This window comes from Rissa tridactyla, chromosome 19 (genome assembly GCF_028500815.1).
Source record: "Rissa tridactyla isolate bRisTri1 chromosome 19, bRisTri1.patW.cur.20221130, whole genome shotgun sequence".
NCBI lineage: Eukaryota > Metazoa > Chordata > Aves > Charadriiformes > Laridae > Rissa > Rissa tridactyla.
This window is the reverse complement of record NC_071484.1, coordinates 1,011,821-1,032,031: the sequence shown is the minus strand read 5'-3', so window position 1 is coordinate 1,032,031 and position 20,211 is coordinate 1,011,821. Positions and strand designations below refer to the sequence as shown.

General features: G+C 49.4%; 1 protein-coding gene and 1 gene segment (V, D, J or C); one reads left to right on the top strand and one right to left on the bottom strand.

Annotated features, from left to right (window-relative positions):
* Positions 1 to 1,021: 1,021 nt before the first annotated feature.
* Positions 1,022 to 3,581, top strand: LOC128919464 (T cell receptor alpha variable 1-1-like). The segment is given in 3 exon segments: positions 1,022 to 1,135; positions 2,025 to 2,320; positions 3,477 to 3,581. Coding segments are annotated over 3 exon segments (450 nt in total).
* A 690-nt stretch (positions 3,582 to 4,271) lies between these two features.
* LOC128919463 (feather keratin Cos2-3-like) lies at positions 4,272 to 7,141 on the bottom strand. Its single transcript, XM_054224782.1, has 3 exons — positions 6,968 to 7,141; positions 5,048 to 5,149; positions 4,272 to 4,601 (listed from the first exon to the last, which is right to left on the bottom strand). The coding sequence occupies exons 1-3, from the start codon at positions 7,139 to 7,141 to the stop codon at positions 4,272 to 4,274; spliced, it is 606 nt and encodes a 201-aa protein (XP_054080757.1).
* Positions 7,142 to 20,211: the final 13,070 nt, after the last annotated feature.

Here is a 20,211-nt window from a genome sequence, read left to right as displayed (position 1 = left end):
ACTGCAGGGATGATGAAGGTGGAGCATGGTTGTAGATAGATTACAGGTACAATGTGGCTCTTCCTCCACAGAGTGCTGACTAAAAATACCGTTAATTGGAGATAACACAGAAGGTAAAGTGGTATGGTACAGGTGATGTTATGCCCTTTTGGATGCTCAGAACCTTGATTTATAGACCATCAGGCAGAGCTCAAGTTGGGTTTCACAAAAAGTGCAAATCCTGCCCATGCCGAGACTAACTGGCATTGTCATCTCTGGAGTTTTCATGGCATTTCCTTAGAAATAAACCACTAATTTTTTCATGTTAAGCAAAAGGACAATTATATGAAAGCACAGTGCCTCACTCCTAGATCAAGACAAGGACGTGTTTGTTGGAGTGTTGCCAAGTTTGCCAAATGATATATACAGCTCAGCACAGCACAGGTCGGGGCCTACTCAGGTCAGGTTAACTTAACAACAATGAAGAGTTTGTTCTGTCTGCCATGGATTGGGTGCCATGGGATGGGTGTTCTCTCTGTCAACTGGTGCATGGGATCAGTCTGGAGTTCCTGTGGCAAAGGTGTGGGAGTAGGAGTCTTCATCTGCAGTACCCCCAGCCTTTCACAAGCCCTTTCAGCTGTGGGTGCAGGGCTGCCCTATCCCCAGCCCTCGCAGTGCAGCACTCCAATGGGAGCCCTATGTGTTTTCTGAGAGTGGGGGCGACCCACTCATCCCATATTCTGTTCCCTGCTGACCTTTCACCCTTTCTCATAGAGTAGGAATAGGTTGTCCGTGTCATCTCTGGGTTTGGGGCATCTAAGAACAGTTCTGGAGCCATATTCTTCTCTCTCACTGTGAACCCCCACAGGGGCTCTTCATGGGGAAATGCTGAGAATGCCACTGGCTGAGGGAGCCACAGGTGTTGCTGCTGAAGGAGGGAGAAACCCAGTAGCAGCATCTGAGGCACAGGAAGAACAGATCACTGCTCTTCCCCGCTTCTTCCTTGGCTCCCCCAACAGCGTTGTTTCCGGCAGCTCTGTTATCTCGGGGCTGGGAGGGGGTTTTCTGACTCTGTCTCACTCCACAAAGAGGCGGGTTGATGTCGACATGCACCTCGGATCTCTCATCCTCACAGCCTTCCTGGGGCAACTGCTGGGTAAGTCCTGGCTTTCTATAAATGCATCCTTCTTCCCCCAAGGAAACCCTTGTCAGCCTGATCAGGATCATGCAGAGAACTACTCTTGAATTACAGGAAAACACTGTGAAATACCAGCTCACATTTCTGGTTTTGCATCTCTTTTCTCAAGATGCTCTTACTGTTTGAAAGGAGAGAGGAGAGACACCTCAAACCTCTTCCGCTGCTCTTCTCTCGCCTTCAATGCCTTTCTCTCTGCCTCTCTCTTCTGATCCACCTGCTCTCACCACAGGAGATCTCAGCGCTCTCTCTCACTCTCACATTTCTCCCTTTCCAGTGCAAATCAGTAGATCCTGTCAAAGCTCTTACAGGGACTTGAAAGCTCTCATCCCACTGACATTAACTGGGTGTCCCATTCTGCCTCCTGGCTGGCACATGTCTGCCGTGGCTTCCACTTTTCTCCTGGATGTTGACACAGCCAGGGATCCCTCTTTCAAGCTCACCATTGTTTATACTCAGGGAGCTGGGAGCCCTCGGAGATGGGATGGATGGGGAAGCAGGGTGAATCTTTTTGCCGTAGCTGCATGGGCCCCTTTACCTGCTGGAGGGTTGCTGGTCCCAGCACATGAAGGTCAGGCCTGACAGGCTTTTCTCTGCTCCTCTATGTAGTAGGAACAGGAGCAGGGAGGAGGAGCAGGGACACAGTACAACTCTCACAGGGTCCATGCTGGGCTGAGAGCTCCGACGTGCTGCCCAAATCTCCTCCCTATCATGCTGTCCCCAGGCCTCAGAATATTCCTGCAGGGTAAGGGAAAGGGAGGGATGCTTCGCAACCAGGGTTTTTTATCCACTCCTGGTTTGCTTCCCAGAGCCTTTCCCTGCCAAGCTGCTGACCTTCACTTTCTTCCAGGCACTATGGGACAGATCACTGTCACCCAGCAAGAAGGACACGTCACAGTGAAGCAGGGAGACACCTTCCAGACAACCTGCACATACCAGACTTCCAACTTTAATGGCTTGGTCTGGTACCAGCAGAGGAAAGGCCAAGGTCCCCAGCTGGTCTCCTATCAGGGAACTGCTGGCCGCAAGCCCAGTGGCCGTCTCACCACCATGCTGAACACCACCGAGAAATACAGCTTCCTGCAGCTGGAGGAAGTCGAGCTCTCTGACAGTGCCTTGTACCTCTGTGCAGTGCGTGACACCCCGGTGCAGGGAGCTTCCTTGGCTGTGCAAGAACCCAGGGGAGGGAGGGGATGTGTCTGTGCAAGGCTGAGGGTGGGGGAAGGGGCCCTCAGCTGTGCCCTGGCAGCGCTGCTTCCCAGGTACACCCAGGGATCTGCAGGACAAGATCCTGTGATGGAATGTTTTCTGTCCATTCCAGACATCAATTTATGCAACCATGGCCTCAAGCATTCCCATAGCACACTAAATGAAGGCACAGTCTTCCTATAGCCAATGCTTTGGAAGTCTGGTAAAACACAAGCAGCACACACATGAGCCATTGCACATACTGGTTAGTGATTTATTAATTTTGACCACTATTAATAACTGCAGGCACATTCATCATCCCCGACACCAATTTGGTTTGTCTTCTCTTGAGATAGAGACACCTTAAAACTGGTTCCATTGTGTTATTTCCCTCTTGCTCCTTCCTGGAATTACATGATTACAAGAATTTTTGAAAATACTCAGAACCACGTTGTGGACCCTCCAATTGTTGCATGGTCATGTGCTGTGATCTGGAGGACCTGCTCTCCCCAGTGCACTCTGCCCATCCTTGGAGCCCTTCTCATGCAATACCTCATAGGCTTCCCGCAGCCCTGCCCCATTTCTTCTGCAGTTGGACCAGGTTTACAAAGCTGGGGAGGTGGAAAACCCACCAAGCAGAGGTGAGCAACAGGCCCTACCAGGAGAAGAACTCGCCTTGGGGAAAGATACTTTATGCCTAGAAGAAGGCCAGGCACCCCAGGCCAGGCACCCCAGACCAACCATGGGGGCTTTGGCACTGGTTGCTGCCCTTGGGGTGCCCTGTCTGATGGGAGCTGGGTGTGTGTGAGAGGCATGAATGCCCTGGTGTGTTGCCTGGCCATGCTGATTTCAACATCAACCTGTGAGTCCCCTTAGCCCTGCACATCTGTGTAACTGCTGGACTGTGCAGGGAACAGAGGGAGTAGAGGGTGTATAGGTGTCCTGCCCTTACTACCTTTGCCCTTGGGTGCAGACCGTGCTCCTTCATTCAGGGGACAAGTGGGAGAATGAGGATGAGAAGGTCAGGGGTTGTTCTGAAGGCTTTTTCTCACACCATCTTTACTCCTGCATCCTCTGGGGCCACCTTCTGACTGAGCTTCATTTCCCACCACAGGGCTATCCAGAGCAGGAGGAATCCCCTTCTGCACAGGACTGTGAGCTGCTGGCCTCTCAGAGCCTCCAGCAGCACTGGGGAGCACTCTCCAAGGGAAAGCAGTGATCAGTCTCCCTATTGCTGGATATGCTCTGACACCAGGGGATAGTATGTGAGCAGAGATGCTGGAGTACCGGGCCTGATGCCCACTGGCTGTGGAGGAGATGAGTATATCTTCCTCAGCTCCAAGGGACAGTGACTGGAAGGAACCCATTGCTCTGTAGGCCACCCTTTGCTTCCTGTTCTGTTTGTGCCCTCACCTTATCCTCTGCTACGCAAGGCAATGCCTTTCTTCCTTGGCAATACAAGACAAGGTCCACCATGAAAAGGATGACATGGAAGCAGAGGTTAGCATGCAGAAAACTTTAATGACCCTGAAGTGGGAAACAAATTCACTTGTAGAGGAGTTGGCCAGAGCAGGGAGAGGATCAGCAGCTGCTGAAAGTCTGTGCCCATGGCCCGCAGTTGAGATCCCACAGGCCTGTCCCACAGAGGCAGAGGGGCCAGCAAATACCCCATGGTGGCTTTGCAGGTCTTACAATCCCAAAAAACAGAAGACAAGGAGAAGGGAGAGAAAATAAGGCAGGGAAGTTAGACTTTGGCCACATTTTCAGAGAAACCCAGCAGTCTCCCTCCCTTGGAAGGGCAGCACTGGATGCTCAGCCTCTCTGAAATCGATGGTCAGGTGCTCTGTCTTCACGGAGGCAACAGCTTCAAGATTCCTGGGGGTCCTTGTTAGGGCTGTCACCAGCGCATTTAGCAGGGGGGGCACCTTCTGCCATAGTAGCGTCTGGAAATGCCAGAGACGTCACAGCACCCAGAGATGATGGGCACTCCATCACAGCTGAGGATGCTGCTAACGGCAGCAGAGGTGGAGGATCCCACAACGGTGTTCTGCGGGAAGGAGCTGAGGATGGGACTGGGCAGGGTCACCACCACAGGGGAGGGCTGGATGACAACGGTGGAGTTCTGGCACTGCCTGACACAGGGCTCATTGCAGCTGTTGGCCAGTGGGGTCGGGCCACAGGGCCGGCAGGGCAGGCACTGATCATAGCAGGACATGACTCTTGTCTGCTGCAGACGCACCTGTGAGAGAGGGCAGAGAGGCAGTAGAGCACATGCACATGTGAGGAACAGTCTGCCAGGAGTCTGTCACTCCACCACAAGCGTGTCGAAGGCACCTGCTGAGCCAGGAGCTAGAAACTGTGCAGTGAGGCAAAAGGGTTACCAGACACAGTACTGTGAGGATCACCCAGGCCCAACCAGGCTGCTGCCAGTCTTTGCAGTGAAGGGCAACCTCAGCCAAGTGCCAAGTCCTCTTTCAAGATAATGCAAAGTGTCTCCAGGCCCAAGGAGGCTGCTGCCTATCTCTTAAGAGAACAGCTCCCTCAACCAAGTCCCAGACACTCTCTACTCACACCTTCACCCTTCTTCCCCTTCTCATGGTGAGCAGCACCACAGCCCACTATAGGAGGGAGGAGTACACAGCTGCATGAGCAGAAAACGATGCAAGGAAAGGGCTTCAGACTCACCTGGTTCCCAAGAAGAAGGAGGAGAGAGAAGTGGATGGGAGAGCGAGGAGTTGGGCTGGCTTTTATGGTGGCCCTGACCTGCCCTGGGCCCAGAGGTAGCTTCTATGGCAGTGGCAATTGTCTAAGCTGCTCATGATGAACAGAAAACATCCCAGCTAATGACATGGGCTGGGTAGCTGTTTTTCCAACGCCGCCTTCTCATTTCCTGGCTTATGCTGTCTACCATCCCTCACGGAGGCTTCTTCTGAGTGCTGGGATTGTGAGACCCCATGATTTCTGGGTCAGGAATGTGTCATTGATAGCAGAAGCCTCAGCTCAAGTGCTGGATGGGTGCAGTGCAGGCAAGTGATGTTGGCCTGGGGCACACTGGTGGGTGGTCTGTGACTGCATTGACAGGAATGGGCCAAACTACTCCCAACCCTTTAATCCTTGGTTGGTCTCCCAAGGACATGCCTTGTCTTTCTTTCCCTCCCAGCTCATTCCAGTGGTCACTTGTAGGGTGCAGGTGGGCTGGGTTTCATGGATTCTTTTAATCTTTTACTCAGGAAACTAAGCAGCCTTCCCCAAGCTATGGGTATTAAAGAGCTGTAAAAGTTATTTCCCCCATTATTTCAATGCTGCTGAAAATCAAAGTTATGTGGGCCCTCTACCACCACCGGGATATTATTCTGCCCTGCTGAGGCTGCATCTGGAGGAGGAACTTCTTTACTTTGAGGGTGGCAGAGCACTGGAACAGGCTGCCCAGAGAGGTGGTGGAGGCTCCATCTCTGGAGACGTTCAAAACACATCTGGATGCGTTCCTGTGCAACCTGCTCTAGGTGAATCTGCTCTGACAGGGGCGTTGGACTAGATGATTTCCAGAGGTCCCTTCCAACACCTACCATTCTGTGATTCTGTGATGACCTCCCTCGACCTGCTGACCACACCCTTTTTAATGCACCCAGGAGACCACTGGCCCTCTTGGCCACAAGGACACATTGCTGCCTCACAGTCAACTTGCTGTCCACCAGGACTCCCAGGTCTCTCTCTACACAGCTGCTTTCCAGCAGGTCAGCCCTTAACCTGTACCGGTGTATGGGGTTATTACTCCCTTGGTGTAGGACCCTACAGTTGCCCTTGTTGAACTTTATTAGGTTCCTCTCCACCCAAGTCTCCAGCTTGTCCGTGTCTCGCTGTATGGCACCACAGGCTTCTGGTCTGTCAGCTGCTCCTCCCAGTTTTGTATCATCACCAAACTTGCTGAGGGTACACTCTGTCCCCTCATCCAGGTCATTGATGGATGCATTGAACAAGACTGGGCCCGGCCCTGACCCCTGAGGAACACCCACTGGTTACAGGCCTCCAACTGGATTCTATGCCACTGTTCCTGGTCTCAAGGACATAGGATTCCTCAAGACTGATCTTGCTTGTAAGGACTCAGGCAAAGAAGGCATTCTGCACCTCAGCCTTTCCATGTCCTGTGTTGCCAGGCTGCACAGCATCAGAGAAGGCCCACTCATTCAGCAGGGGGACTACAGTTCCTCTAGCCTTCCTTTTGTCACCTGTGTCCTTACAGAAGGCCTTCTTGTTGCCTTTGACATCTGTTGCCAGAGTCAGTTCCACTTGGCCTTTGCCTTTCCTAACCTCATCCCTGCATGCTTGGACAGTGTCCATGGATTCCTCCCCAGTTATCTGTGCTCACTTCCTTCTTGTGTTTTAGTTTGGCCAGGAGCTCCTTGTTCATCCATGCAGGCCTCCTGGCATGCTTTCCTGACTTTCTGCTCATTGGGATGGCCTGCTCTTGAGTTTGGAGGAAGTGGTCCAGATGTCTTAAGCCTCTGTTGCCTCCAGGGCTATACCCCACAGGAATTTTCCAAGCAGGTCTTTAAAGACACCAAAGCCTGCTGTCCTAAAGGCCCAGGTTATGAGCTTGCTATTTACCCTCCTCAGTCCCCTTGGGATCATAAACTCCACCATTTCACGGTCACTGCAACCCAGGCTGCCTTTGATCTTCACATCCACAACAAGCTCTTCCTTCTTGATACCTATGAGGTCCAGCAGAACACCTGTCCTCATGGGATCCTCTATCGCTTGGGTGATGAAGTTGTCATCCATGCACTTGAGGAAACGTGCTTATGTCCTGCTGTGCTGCTCCTCCAGCAGATATTGGGGTGGATGAATTTCCCCATGAAGGCCAAGGCCAGTGAATATCAGACTGCTCCTGCCTGCCTGTAGAGGGTCTCCTCTGCTGGTTCTTTCTGATCAGGTGCCCTATAGGGGACACCCACTACAGTGTGTTCTTTATCTGTCTTCTCTTTAATGCTTACCCACTGCCGTGGTTTAGCCTCAGATGGCAACAAAGAACCACGTGTCGCTCGCTCGTGCCTTCCAAACACAGGAAGAATCGTAAGAAAAGGCAAGACTCTTGGGTTGAGACAAAGGCAGTTTAACAGAACAGCAAAGGGAACAGGCAAACAACAACAACAACAACAACAACAACACGGATAGGGGAATATACAAACGCGATTACGGAACCGCCGCTCCCCCCGCCGCTCGCCGCTCGCCGGCCGGACCGGGGCCGCCCCAGCCCGCTTTTAAGCAGCAACTTCCTGCCCCCTCCCCCGGCAGCTCAGGGTGGGCGTGGCTCACATGGCATGGAATACCAGGAAAAGTTAACCCTATCCCCACCGGAACCAGGACATTATCCACCCCTTATTCCATACCATCTATGCCATGCCCAGCAGGTTCCAATGAATTGCCACCACTTTCCCCTGTTATATATATATATATACACACATATAATACCCTTAGTTTATGGGTCATCCCTCCAAAGTGTCCGTTGAGTTCTTTTAATCCACGGCTTTGGGCTCCATCTGTTAGAACAGTCTCTCAGGGCAGGTGAGATGCTGGGTGGTGCTGGTCTGTTGCATGCTGTATTTTTCGGAGCTTGTGACTGGTGCACCTGGTGTGGCTCATGCACGCAGTCTGTAGGCTGAAGATGTAGATCTTGAGGAAACTGCTATAACAGCACACAATCTGATTCATTGGCTATTCTCGCCCAAAATCAGATCTCCATGAGGTACACATCGGACTTCCCCATCCTTCCGCATCACCCACCAAGTGCACCCAGGTCCTTGGGCAAAAGCAATCCCACGGATGGGTTTGCCTTTGCCTGAGGCAGGACTAACCCAGACTGTCTTCCCTAGCATATTCTTCATGTGCACTAAGGGGACTTTATCCCCTTCTACAGTACGTGGAAGTTTTGATTGGGCAGGGCCAGCCCGATTGTTAGATCCCCTGGTGTTAACTAGCCAGGTAGCTTTTGCTAAATGCGTATCCCAGTGTTTGAAAGTCCCACCACCCATTGCTCTCAGTGTAGTTTTTAACAGTCCATTGTATCGTTCTATCTTCCCAGAGGCTGGGGCGTGATAGGGGATGTGATACACCCACTCGATACCATGCTCTTTGGCCCAGGTGTCTATGAGGCTGTTTCGGAAATGAGTCCCATTGTCCGACTCAATTCTCTCTGGGGTACCATGTCGCCACAGGACTTGCTTTTCAAGGCCCAGGATAGTGTTCCGGGCAGTGGCATGGGGCACAGGGTATGTTTCCAGCCATCCAGTGGTTGCTTCCACCATTGTGAGCACATAGCGCTTGCCTTGACGGGTTTGTGGCAGCGTGATATAATCAATCTGCCAGGCCTCCCCATATTTGTATTTCAGCCATCGCCCTCCATACCAAAGAGGCTTCAAACGCTTGGCTTGTTTGATCGCAGCGCATGTCTCACATTCATGGATGACCTGTGCAATAGTGTCCATGGTCAAGTCCACCCCTCGGTCACGAGCCCATCTATATGTCGCATCTCTCCCTTGATGGCCTGAGGAGTCATGGGCCCACCGAGCTATGAATAGTTCACCCTTATGTTGCCAGTCCAGATCCACCTGAGCCACTTCAATCCTAGCGGCCCGATCCACCTGCTGGTTGTTCTGATGTTCCTCCGTGGCCCGATTCTTTGGTACGTGGGCATCTACATGGCGTACTTTCACAACCAGATTCTCTATCCGGGCAGCAATATCTTGCCATAGGTCAGCAGCCCAGATGGGTTTGCCTCTGCGCTGCCAGTTGCCCTGCTTCCACTGCTGTAACCATCCCCACAGAGCATTTGCCACCATCCATGAGTCAGTGTAGAGATAAAGTACTGGCCATTTTTCTCGCTCAGCAATGTCCAAAGCCAGCTGAATAGCCTTCACCTCTGCAAACTGGCTCGATTCACCCTGTCCCTCACTGGCTTCTGCAACCCGTCGTGTAGGACTCCACACAGCAGCCTTCCACTTTCGATGCTTTCCCACAATACGGCAGGACCCATCAGTGAACAGGGCATATTTCTTCTCATTTTCTGGCAGTTTATTATATGGTGGGGCCTCTTCTGCACGCGTCACCTCCTCCTCTGGTGACATTCCGAAATCCTTGCCTTCTGGCCAGTCCATGATCACTTCCAGAATTCCCGGGCGACTGGGGTTTCCCATTCGAGTTCGCTGCGTGATCAGTGCAATCCACTTACTCCATGTAGCATCGGTTGCATGATGTGTGGTGGGGACCCTTTCTTTGAACATCCAACCCAGCACCGGCAGTCGAGGTGCTAAGAGGAGCTGTGCTTCTGTACCAACCACTTCCGAAGCAGCTCGAACCCCTTCATATGCTGCCAATATCTCTTTTTCTGTTGGAGTGTAGCGGGCTTCGGATCCTCTGTATCCACGACTCCAAAACCCTAGGGGTCGACCTCGAGTCTCCCCTGGTGCTTTCTGCCAGAGGCTCCAGGTAGGGCCGTTCTCCCCGGCTGCGGTGTAGAGCACATTTTTAACATCTTGTCCTGCCCGGACTGGCCCCAGGGCCACTGCATGGACTATTTCCTGTTTGATTTGTTCAAAAGCTTGTCGTTGCTCAGGACCCCATTTAAAATCATTCTTCTTCCGGGTTACTTGATACAGAGGGCTTACAATTTGACTGTAATCTGGGATATGCATTCTCCAAAAACCCAAAATACCTAAGAAAGCCTGTGTTTCCTTTTTACTAGTTGGTGGAGACATAGCTGCTATTTTGTTGATCACATCCATTGGAATCTGACGGCGTCCATCTTGCCATTTTATTCCTAAAAACTGGATCTCCTGCGCAGGTCCCTTGACCTTACTTCGCTTTATAGCAAAACCAGCGTTCAGAAGGATTTGGACTATTTTACTCCCTTTCTCAAAAACTTCTTCTGCTGTGTTTCCCCATACAATGATGTCATCAATGTACTGCAGATGTTCTGGAGCTTCACCCTGTTCCAGTGCAGTCTGGATCAGTCCATGGCAAATGGTGGGGCTGTGTTTCCACCCCTGGGGCAGTCGATTCCAGGTGTATTGGATGCCCCTCCAAGTGAAAGCAAACTGTGGCCTGCACTCTGCTGCCAAAGGGATTGAGAAAAATGCATTCGCTATATCAATCGTGGCATACCACTTGGCTGCCTTGGACTCCAGTTCGTACTGGAGTTCTAGCATGTCCGGCACAGCAGCACTCAGCGGTGGCGTGACTTCATTCAGACCACGATAGTCTACAGTTAGCCTCCACTCTCCATTAGATTTTCGCACCGGCCATATGGGACTGTTAAAGGGTGAGCGAGTCTTGCTGATCACTCCTTGAACCTCTAGTTGACGAATCAGCTCATGGATGGGAATCAGAGAGTCTCGGTTAGTGCGATACTGCCGCCGATGCACCGTTGTGGTAGCAATCGGCACCTGTTGTTCTTTGACCCTCAACAACCCCACAACAGAAGAATCCTCTGAGAGACCAGGCAAGGCAGACAACTGTTTAACTTCCTCTGTCTCCAAAGCAGCTATGCCAAAGGCCCAGCGGTACCCTTTTGGGTCCTTAAAATACCCTCTCCTGAGGTAATCTATACCAAGGATGCATGGAGCCTCTGGGCCAGTCACAATGGGATGCTTTTGCCACTCATTCCCAGTTAGGCTCACTTCTGCCTCCAGTACAGTCAACTCTTGGGATCCCCCTGTCACCCCAGAAATACAAATGGGTTCTGCCCCTCTATAGCTTGATGGTATTAAAGTACACTGCGCACCCGTGTCCACTAGAGCCTTATACTCCTGTGGGTCTGATGTGCCAGGCCATCGAATCCACACCGTCCAATAAACCCGGTTATCCCTTTCCTCCACCTGGCCGGAGGCAGGGCCCCCCTAATACTGGTCATAGTATCCATTACTCACTTCTTGCATAAATGACTTGGAAGTTCCTTCAAGAGGATCAGAAGCAAGATCAAGCCTTCTGCTTTGTCTGGGGAACGGCCCACTGGAAACTGGGGCGGCACTTTTCCTGGAGGGATCCCCTTTTGTGGTTGTCCTTCCTTGCAACTCCTGTACCCGTGTCCGCAGGATCGAAGTAGGTTGTCCGTCCCACTTCCTCATGTCCTCTCCGTGGTCCCGCAGGTAGAACCACAGGGTGCCTCGTGGTGTGTACCCTCTGTACTCTCTCTCTTGAGTGGGGAAATGCCTGCTTCTAATAGCTGAGATGCTGGCCCGTGCAGGTGGGGAGTAGGACATATTCTCTTCAAGTTGCTGGACCTTCCGCGACAGTTTCTCCACAGCTGAGACAAGGGGGGAAGAGAGACTTTCTTCATATCGCCGGAGCCGGCCAGCTACCTCATCCACCGTTGGTCCCTCTTCACCTTTCCATTCCATTACTGCCAGGGAGTTGGCATATGACGATGGTGCGCTCCGTACAAACTTCCGCCACATGGGCCTTGTGCATCGCACCTCATCAGGGTCTGTGGGTAAGTCTGCATTGTCCAAGTCATAATAAATCATCTCCCGCACGGCTAATTCTCTCAGGTACTGGATACCTCTTTCCATGGTAGTCCACTTGCTTGGCTGACATACAACATCCTCGCTGAAGGGGTACCTCTCCCTCACGCCTAACAGGAGTCGTTTCCAGAGGCTGAGGGCTTGGGTCTTTTTCCCGATCGCCTTGTCAATGCCGCCTTCCCTAGACAGGGATCCCAGCTGCCTGGCCTCCCTACCCTCTAATTCCAGGCTACTGGCCCCATTATCCCAGCACCGGAGCAGCCAGGTGACAATGTGCTCGCCTGAAAGTCGGCTAAAATCTTTTCGCATATCCCGCAGCTCACTCAAGGATAGGGATCGAGTAATTATCTCTGGTTCTGCCTCTTCCTCCTGCTCTCGTGATGGCCCTGGTTCATCATCATCTCTTACTAAGCGAACTGATTTCTTTGTGTACTTCTTCTTCTGTATGGGGGCAACTGATACTGGCATGGGTTGGTTCCCTGGTTCAGTGGCAGTGGCTACCACGGGGGTTGCAGTAGCCGCAGTGTCTGTCGCAAGGATTGCAGTAGCCGCAGTGTCTGTCGCAAGGATTGCAGTAGCCGCAGGGGCCGCCGCAGGGGCTGCAGCAGCCGCAGGGGCCGCCGCAGGGGCCGCCGCAGGGGCTGCAGCAGCCACAGGGGCCGCCGCAGGGGCTGCCGCAGGGGCTGCAGCAGCCGCAGGGGCCGCCGCAGGGGCTGCCGCAGGGGCTGCAGCAGCCGCAGGGGCCGCCGCAGGTCTGGTTTCCATCTCTTCCCCTTGAGGGTGCTGCATAATTCTGAGCAGTGCCTGGTAGATACTGGCCAGGGCCCAGCACAGCGCGGTGAGTTGTGCCTCTCTAGAATAGCCACAGCATTTTCCCTTCAAATATTCTACCACTTTATCAGGGTCCTGTAATTGTTCAGGGGTGAAGTCCCAGACCATTGGAGGTGAGTAGTTCTCTAGGTACCTGCCCATGCTCTCCCACATGCCATGCCACCCCTGACTATCCAGCCTCGGAGCAGATCTCCGGGTGGTAGTCTTAAATAGTCGCTTAACCCAAAACAAGACCTAGAACGTATTCAGGAGACATAGCACTACGAACACGCTAGTTTGAGTATCCCAAGGATATTCAAAATTCTCAAAAGCTGTCATACCTGACCCGAAGGAGAAAAGGGAGGCAAAAGGGCTGGGGAAATTATTAACAAATTCTGAGAGACGGTGTCCAATGTACGGACAGGACAGCAAAACCGCATAAACACCCCAAAATAGCCGTCTGAACAGTGATGTTATCATATCATAAACAGATATCGCACAGGACAGCAGAATGATAATCCTCATCCCTGTTCCAGACATGGTAAACAGCATCGCAGGGAGTACATAAGCCATATAGGAATTTATGTAACACAGCCATGAGAACAAACCAAGCAACATGATGACCAGTGACTACTTACCTAATAAAATAAATGCATACAAAAAAAACCCAAAACCGTTTTTTCCACGTTCTAGTTGGATTCTGTCGTTATCTCAACCCTTCGAGCCCCACGTTGGGCGCCAAAAGGACTGCCGTGGTTTAGCCTCAGATGGCAACAAAGAACCACGTGTCGCTCGCTCGTGCCTTCCAAACACAGGAAGAATCGTAAGAAAAGGCAAGACTCTTGGGTTGAGACAAAGGCAGTTTAACAGAACAGCAAAGGGAACAGGCAAACAACAACAACAACAACAACAACAACAACACGGATAGGGGAATATACAAACGCGATTACGGAACCGCCGCTCCCCCCGCCGCTCGCCGCTCGCCGGCCGGACCGGGGCCGCCCCAGCCCGCTTTTAAGCAGCAACTTCCTGCCCCCTCCCCCGGCAGCTCAGGGTGGGCGTGGCTCACATGGCATGGAATACCAGGAAAAGTTAACCCTATCCCCACCGGAACCAGGACACCCACAAGCTCTCGGTTGGCACATCACCCATCGCCAGGCAGGGCTCCATGCACTCCTGCTGCTCTCTCACAGAAAGAGAAAGTCCCCCTCCTTGTCTTTTCAGTCTGTCTTCTGAAAGAGCCTGTATCCCTCCACTGAAACATGCCAGTCATGGGAGCCATCCCACCCTGTCTCCATGATCCCAACATGATCGTAGCCCTGCAACTGCGCACTCATCTCTAACTCCTCACGTTTCTTCTCTTTGAAGGCAATGTATGTACTTGTAAACCAGCATTCATCCTGGGATTGTGCCTTGAGAATCTGCTTTTAGGAGTCTGCAAGCAGTATTCAGTTTTTAAGAACCATCTTTTAAAAGCACAGGAACAGGCAATTCCACTGTGTTTCAAGCTAAGCAGGCGGGGCAGAAGACCTCATGGAACTGAAGAGGAAGAAGAAATTGTACAATCTCTGGAAGGAAGGTCAGGCTTCGCAGGAAGGTTATAGAGCTCCGATGCACATATATGCAGGGAGAAGGCAGGAAAGGCCAAGGCTCAATGAGAGTTGAGGGTTGGCCCGTCTTGTGTCATTCAATAAGAAACGATTTTTAAGTACTTAGATAGCAAGAGGAGGTCTAAAGGAAACATTGAACAAATACATGTTGAAGATGGTCACTTGACTAAAGTCCTGTTGAACTAATTAGATATCCTTCTGTGATGAGGTCACCCACCTAGTGGATGAAGGGAAGGTGGTGGATGGAGTTTTTCTGAATTTTACTAAGGCTTTTAATAGTGTCCCTATCCTTCTGGAAAAGTTGGGAAGTCAAGTGAGAAGTTCTGGAGAGTCAACTGTGGGATGAGCAGGTATATGGTGTGCTGGGTGAAAAACTGACTGAAAGGCAGGGCTCAAAGGGTTGTAGTGAATGGGGCTACATCTGCCTGATGACCAGTCAGCACTGGTGCTCCTCAGGGCTCAATTCTGGGGATGGTTCTGTTCAATATTTTGATCAGTGATCTGGATGCAAGAGTTGAATGTGCCATGAGCAATTTTGCTGATGATACCAAACTGGGAGGTGTTGATGCATCTCTGGAGGGACAAAAGGCCTTGCAGAGGGATCTAGATAATTGGAGCATTGGGCAATCATTAATGGCATGAAATTTAACAAGTCCAAATGACAGATTCTGCATCTGGGATGGAGTAACACCAGACACAGGTATAAATTTGGAGAGGAGTGGCTGGAGCTGCCCTGCAGAAAGGGATCTGGGGGTGGTGGTTGTCAGCAGGCTCAACAGGAGTCAGCAGTGTGCCCTGGAGGCCAGAGGGCAAACCACAGCCTGGGGTGCATTAACACAGTCCAACCAGCTGGTCAAGAGAGGGGATTATCCTGCTGTATTTAGCAGTGGGGCAGCCTCCCCTTGAGTACCATGTGTAGTTCTGGGCCCCACAATTTACGAAGGAAGTGAAGGTGCTTGAATGCATCCAGAGGAGGACAACAAAGCCTGTGAAAAGGCTGGAAGGAATGTCCTATGAGGAGTGGCTAAGGACTTTGAGCTTGTCTAGTTTGGAGAAAAGGAGTCTGAGAGGTGACCTCATAGCTCTCTAAGCTTCCTGAGGAGGGGAAGTGGAGGGAGCTGCTGATGTCTTCTCCCTGGGATCCAGCGGCAGGACACATGACAATGGTTCAAAGCTGCATCAGGGGAAGTTCATGTTGTCATTAAGAAACATTTCTTTACTGAGAGAGTGGTCACACACGGGAACAGGCTTCCTAGATAGGAGGTTGATGCCTGTCAGTAGTTAGGAGGCATTTTTGGACAATGTCTGTGGCGTGAAAGGGTACAAAGCAGTTTTGGCAGAAGATAAACCCCCTTGCATTGTAACACTCCTCACTGAAGTGGGAGGCTAGGCGCGGCTTGGTTTAAATTCTGAGTGATGCCCAATGCAGCACTATCAATCCAATCGTGTTTAATATGTATTAAAGCGTTACGATTTGGATACACTAATAGTAGACGGCACCTTCAGTCTAGTCATGCTCATGAACTAGCATGGCCACTCTCGAGTCTTTGGTCACGTTCAGTGAGAAACTGAAACAACTAGCTACTTAAACAGTGCAGTTTAAGTAAACAACAGATATATAGGTTCTTAGGATTGCCAGTGATAAATACACTGTCTTCAAAGCATGTGCAAATAAAGGTATTGTTAAATATACAAGATGCGTGACAAGTTATAAACAATACAGCCTGGCTATAAATGTAGGATAGAGATTCTCTAGAGAGATTTCTAAGTTCCCTGAGGAAACACTCGGTATAATCTAAGTCTTACACAAAGGCATCCCTATGGGGGGGAAGAAACTTCCAGCCCATCAACTGATCCCGGAAGCCAGTGATGGAGTTCTCCTCGACTTGTTCGCAATGGTGTCTTCCCTGATATCTCCCCTCTCTTGAGCTATTTTTATACTATTTTTTATCTTCAAAGTGGAGTTTGAGTGACTTTAGTCATAAATACATTTGTTATGACTGGTGCACTCAAGAAGGAGCGGTCGCACCTTGGAGGCAGGTAGCCTCTGGGATGGACGTGTGTTTTAGTACATTACGATGAGCAAAGTTCACACAAAGAACAACATTTCATCAAAATTTGACGAAATGTTGGCTCAGGGTAGCAAGTAGGCAGCTTACCGGTTCCATAGTACCATCTCGTTACCATATCTGCTGTTCGTCACAAGGCAAGGTCATGGAATGATAACATTTCGTTCCATCCATTGTGTAGCTTCGCAAGCAACCTTGTACAGGCAACCACAGAGGTTGCATTCTTCACATGCCAGCTCCAGCTGTTTTCTACCTCAGAAGCCTCTTGATTTTATACTTTTCCTTAATGTGTGAACAATGCTGTACTTTTGTATTCTTGGCCAATTTATAAATTATTCCATATAATCCACCCCGTGACTACAGTCACTCAAGCTCCACAATACTCAATACTGATAGGGAATATCACTTGTCCTCTTGGGGTGGGGGTTATCAAGTGCAAATACATATCGTGGAGTGATCAAGCGAGTTAAGCTTTTCATCATAATCCAAAGTCTAACATACAAAACAACTGTCAAAGCAAAGCACAATACAGTGAGTACTAGTAAAACAACAACAGGATGAAGCATCTTATTAAAAAGTCCTGTAGCTGTTGGTGACCATCCAAAAAGAGTGTCCCACCATTCATGTCCTCCGTCTCTCTTGACTCTTTCCAGCACTTGGTGTATTTCTTCAACATCATGACGGACAGTCATCAAAGTTCTTTGCCCATTTTCTTGGGCCTCTTTCAGCAGTCACTTCAAGTCATCGTTTTGTAGCAGCTTCTTCACCAGTATGAGATTCATTCCGACAGGGGTAGGCAACAGATCTCGAATCAATGTGTAATTAGATTGTAGCAATTGAAAAGACGTAACAGTAGCTGAATAATTGAAGTCACATCCGATAATGTTAGTAAAGTTACAAACACAAAGATTTGAGTGATTACTTATATCAAATACTATGTCATCTATGAACACAAGACTACAGGGAGACCTCATGCAAACGCACCCTTTCCCAATATATACAAGCACAGTTTCTGGGGTTTCATTGGGATGTATCTTAAACTGAGAAACATTCTGGTTGGTGTCAAGATAAATGTCTTGTGCTTTGAGAGTATTACTCTCACAAATGAATCCTTGCTGGTCTCATGAAACGCATGCGTCAACACCAACAGTTTGCCATTTATTCTCATTTTGTTGTGCCCACAGTCTATGCTCTATTGGATAGAGTATAGCTCCATGGTGATTCAACCCCAGGGCGATGATTGGGTATATGGTGTATACTAAAGCATTGCATATTGTTAAGACAAAAGCTGTGGCCTTGCTCTCAATGGGATCATAGGTGAAATTAACCAGGTACCATCAGGATTGAAATTTTTTCTCAAACTCAATTGCATTATCCCATATTACTTTTAGAATTTTGGTGGGCTAGGTGCCTTACTCACCTTCCCTAACGATTGTGGCTGTCATAGATTGCATCCACAATTGTGCTTGGATACAACTAACAGCCAAAGAAAGCAACATTATTTTGGGTTGTACCGAGTGAATTTGTGATCAGCTGATGGTCCTTTTCACCTGTTTCTTCCCACTGAGGCAATATATTCGATAAAAGCCATTGGTGATTTCCCAATGCTGATAGAGAGGACTGTAGAGGATGTTTTAATTTGTCTAGATCACTAGTGGTTGTGACTAGTTTGTTGGCAAATATCTCAGCATCTATACTATTTAAGACTCCAAGTCCTGTTCCTGAGATACCAGTCACATCTCTCTTCAGTTGTTGTGAGGTGGCAAAAGTTCATCTGTGTAACCTTGCTGACCCCCCTGCATAAGATATACTCAGGAATGGTGAGCAGGTAGGCTTGATCGCAGAGATATTAATCTGCATTGACAATTCTATTCATTTGACGGAATATGTTGGATTAAACAGTATCTGTTGTTGACCTGTGTGTTTAATAACATAAGGGCCAGTGTTGAAGGTGTAAGGAGTTAGACTAATGGAAGGCTGAGTCGGTACACCTTTGAAAGTTTGTGAGGGTGTAGGTTTTCCATTATTTTCAGCAGGTTCAGGTGTATTTGAGTCAATCATAAATTCAAATGACAGTTCTGTGCCCTTATAGCCCCAAAGACAATACACTACTATAGGTTTGGTAAAAGTGAAGCTGTGCCAGCAATCTGAATTTGGCTCCATAATTTTGTAACATTGAGTGTTATATTTTTCTGGTTTGGTAGAGTCCACGTAGATGGTTTTAATCTCAGTTGGCCTGTGGTAAGTAGACCCATTGATAACTCAGCAACCAATGTGTATTTTCTTTCCAGGGGCGGCTTCGATTTTAGCCATTTGAAGTGAGTCTTTCCATCTCCATTTATCTCTGGAATATACTTCACTGCCTTGTATAACCAGAGTGGAGAGATTTAAATCCTTTTTGTTTTCTGCTGTTCCAGTGCTTGCAGTGTACTGTGACAATGCATTATCCCAAAGCTCATTAGTTGGGTCAGGTTCAACTATGTCTATCTTGAATTCTAACAGCAGTGCTATTTCATCCTGTTGCCAACAACAAGTTACAAGAGTGGGTTCCACAAGAGTAAAATTATAACAGCAATCCCACTCGTCAGTGACACAGTGCTTTGTTGTCATTGAGCGTGAGTTCTGAGGGTGAAATATCTCTGTTCTCATGGCCTTCTCATGGTTTGAACCGTTGATCATTCTACATCCTACTTAGATTTCCAGCCCTGCCTTACCTTTCAGGGTTGGGTGCCAACTATTCCAGGTCCACTCATGTAACACCTCATTTTCATGTAGAACTACAATGGCCAAACTCAGTTCTCCCTTTCTTGTTCCTGCCATCGCATTGTGTTTAACAAAAGCTTGAGACCATGGCCACTCTGGATGTCTTTGACTACAAACAACAGGAAATAAAAAGGTAAAACTGAATAGCATCAATTCCATCTGCCAATTCATCATTTTAGAATTTGGTCCTCCAGATAGCCATACATAATAAAAATAACATTATTGCCAGGATCAATGTCAGGATTCCCTGGAGACACTCAGGGTTAGCGTAGGCCAATCCGTCTGTCCACGTACAGTTCATTCAAGATTCCTGTAAGACACAAAGGAAAAGAAAATCTGCTTGGTCTTATTTTACTGATGGGGTTAAAAAGAGGGCGAGATCCACCGGGTGCTGATCCAGTGTGTCTTCCCTGAACAGTCTTTGGCTTCCCATGCATGGGGATTTTTGGGAGTAGCTAGCACCATTGGAACCATTCCAGTTTGAGGCATTTTCACTAGCACAGGTTGCCCAGGGTGAAATCTTCCTAGGTATTTTCCCGGTTCATTGGGAACTTTTGGAGTGATGATATTGGCAGATACACAGAAAGTTTTCATTTTAGGACAGCCATCTCCACTCCATCTGTTATTTAATTGATAGATGGCATCATCCAATCACAAATGCGAACCAAGTTCATGAGTTTTTGCAAAACGCTTAACCAAGCCATTGGTGCATTCAACAATGCCATTAGCCTGAGGATAAGAGGGAGTATGAAATACCCATCGAATCCCTTCTTCTTTGGCCCAATCTTGTACCACTGTAGAGGTAAAGTGTGAACCGTTATCACTTTGGATTTCCTCAGAAAGGGGAAGTGTGCTGAACCACCCCTTTAGACCTTTTACTGTGTTGTCCCCAGTAGCTGATTTGAAGCTGATGGCCACAGTGATGCCGGAGATAATCTCCACTCCTACTAGGACGTATCTTTTCTCACCTGATGATCTCAAGGACCCAATATAATCAATCTGCCATGAATGACACAATGTTTTCTTGTCCTGAATGTGTAAGGGAGGCGCCTTACTGGAATGATCTTTACTGAGTCGTAGGC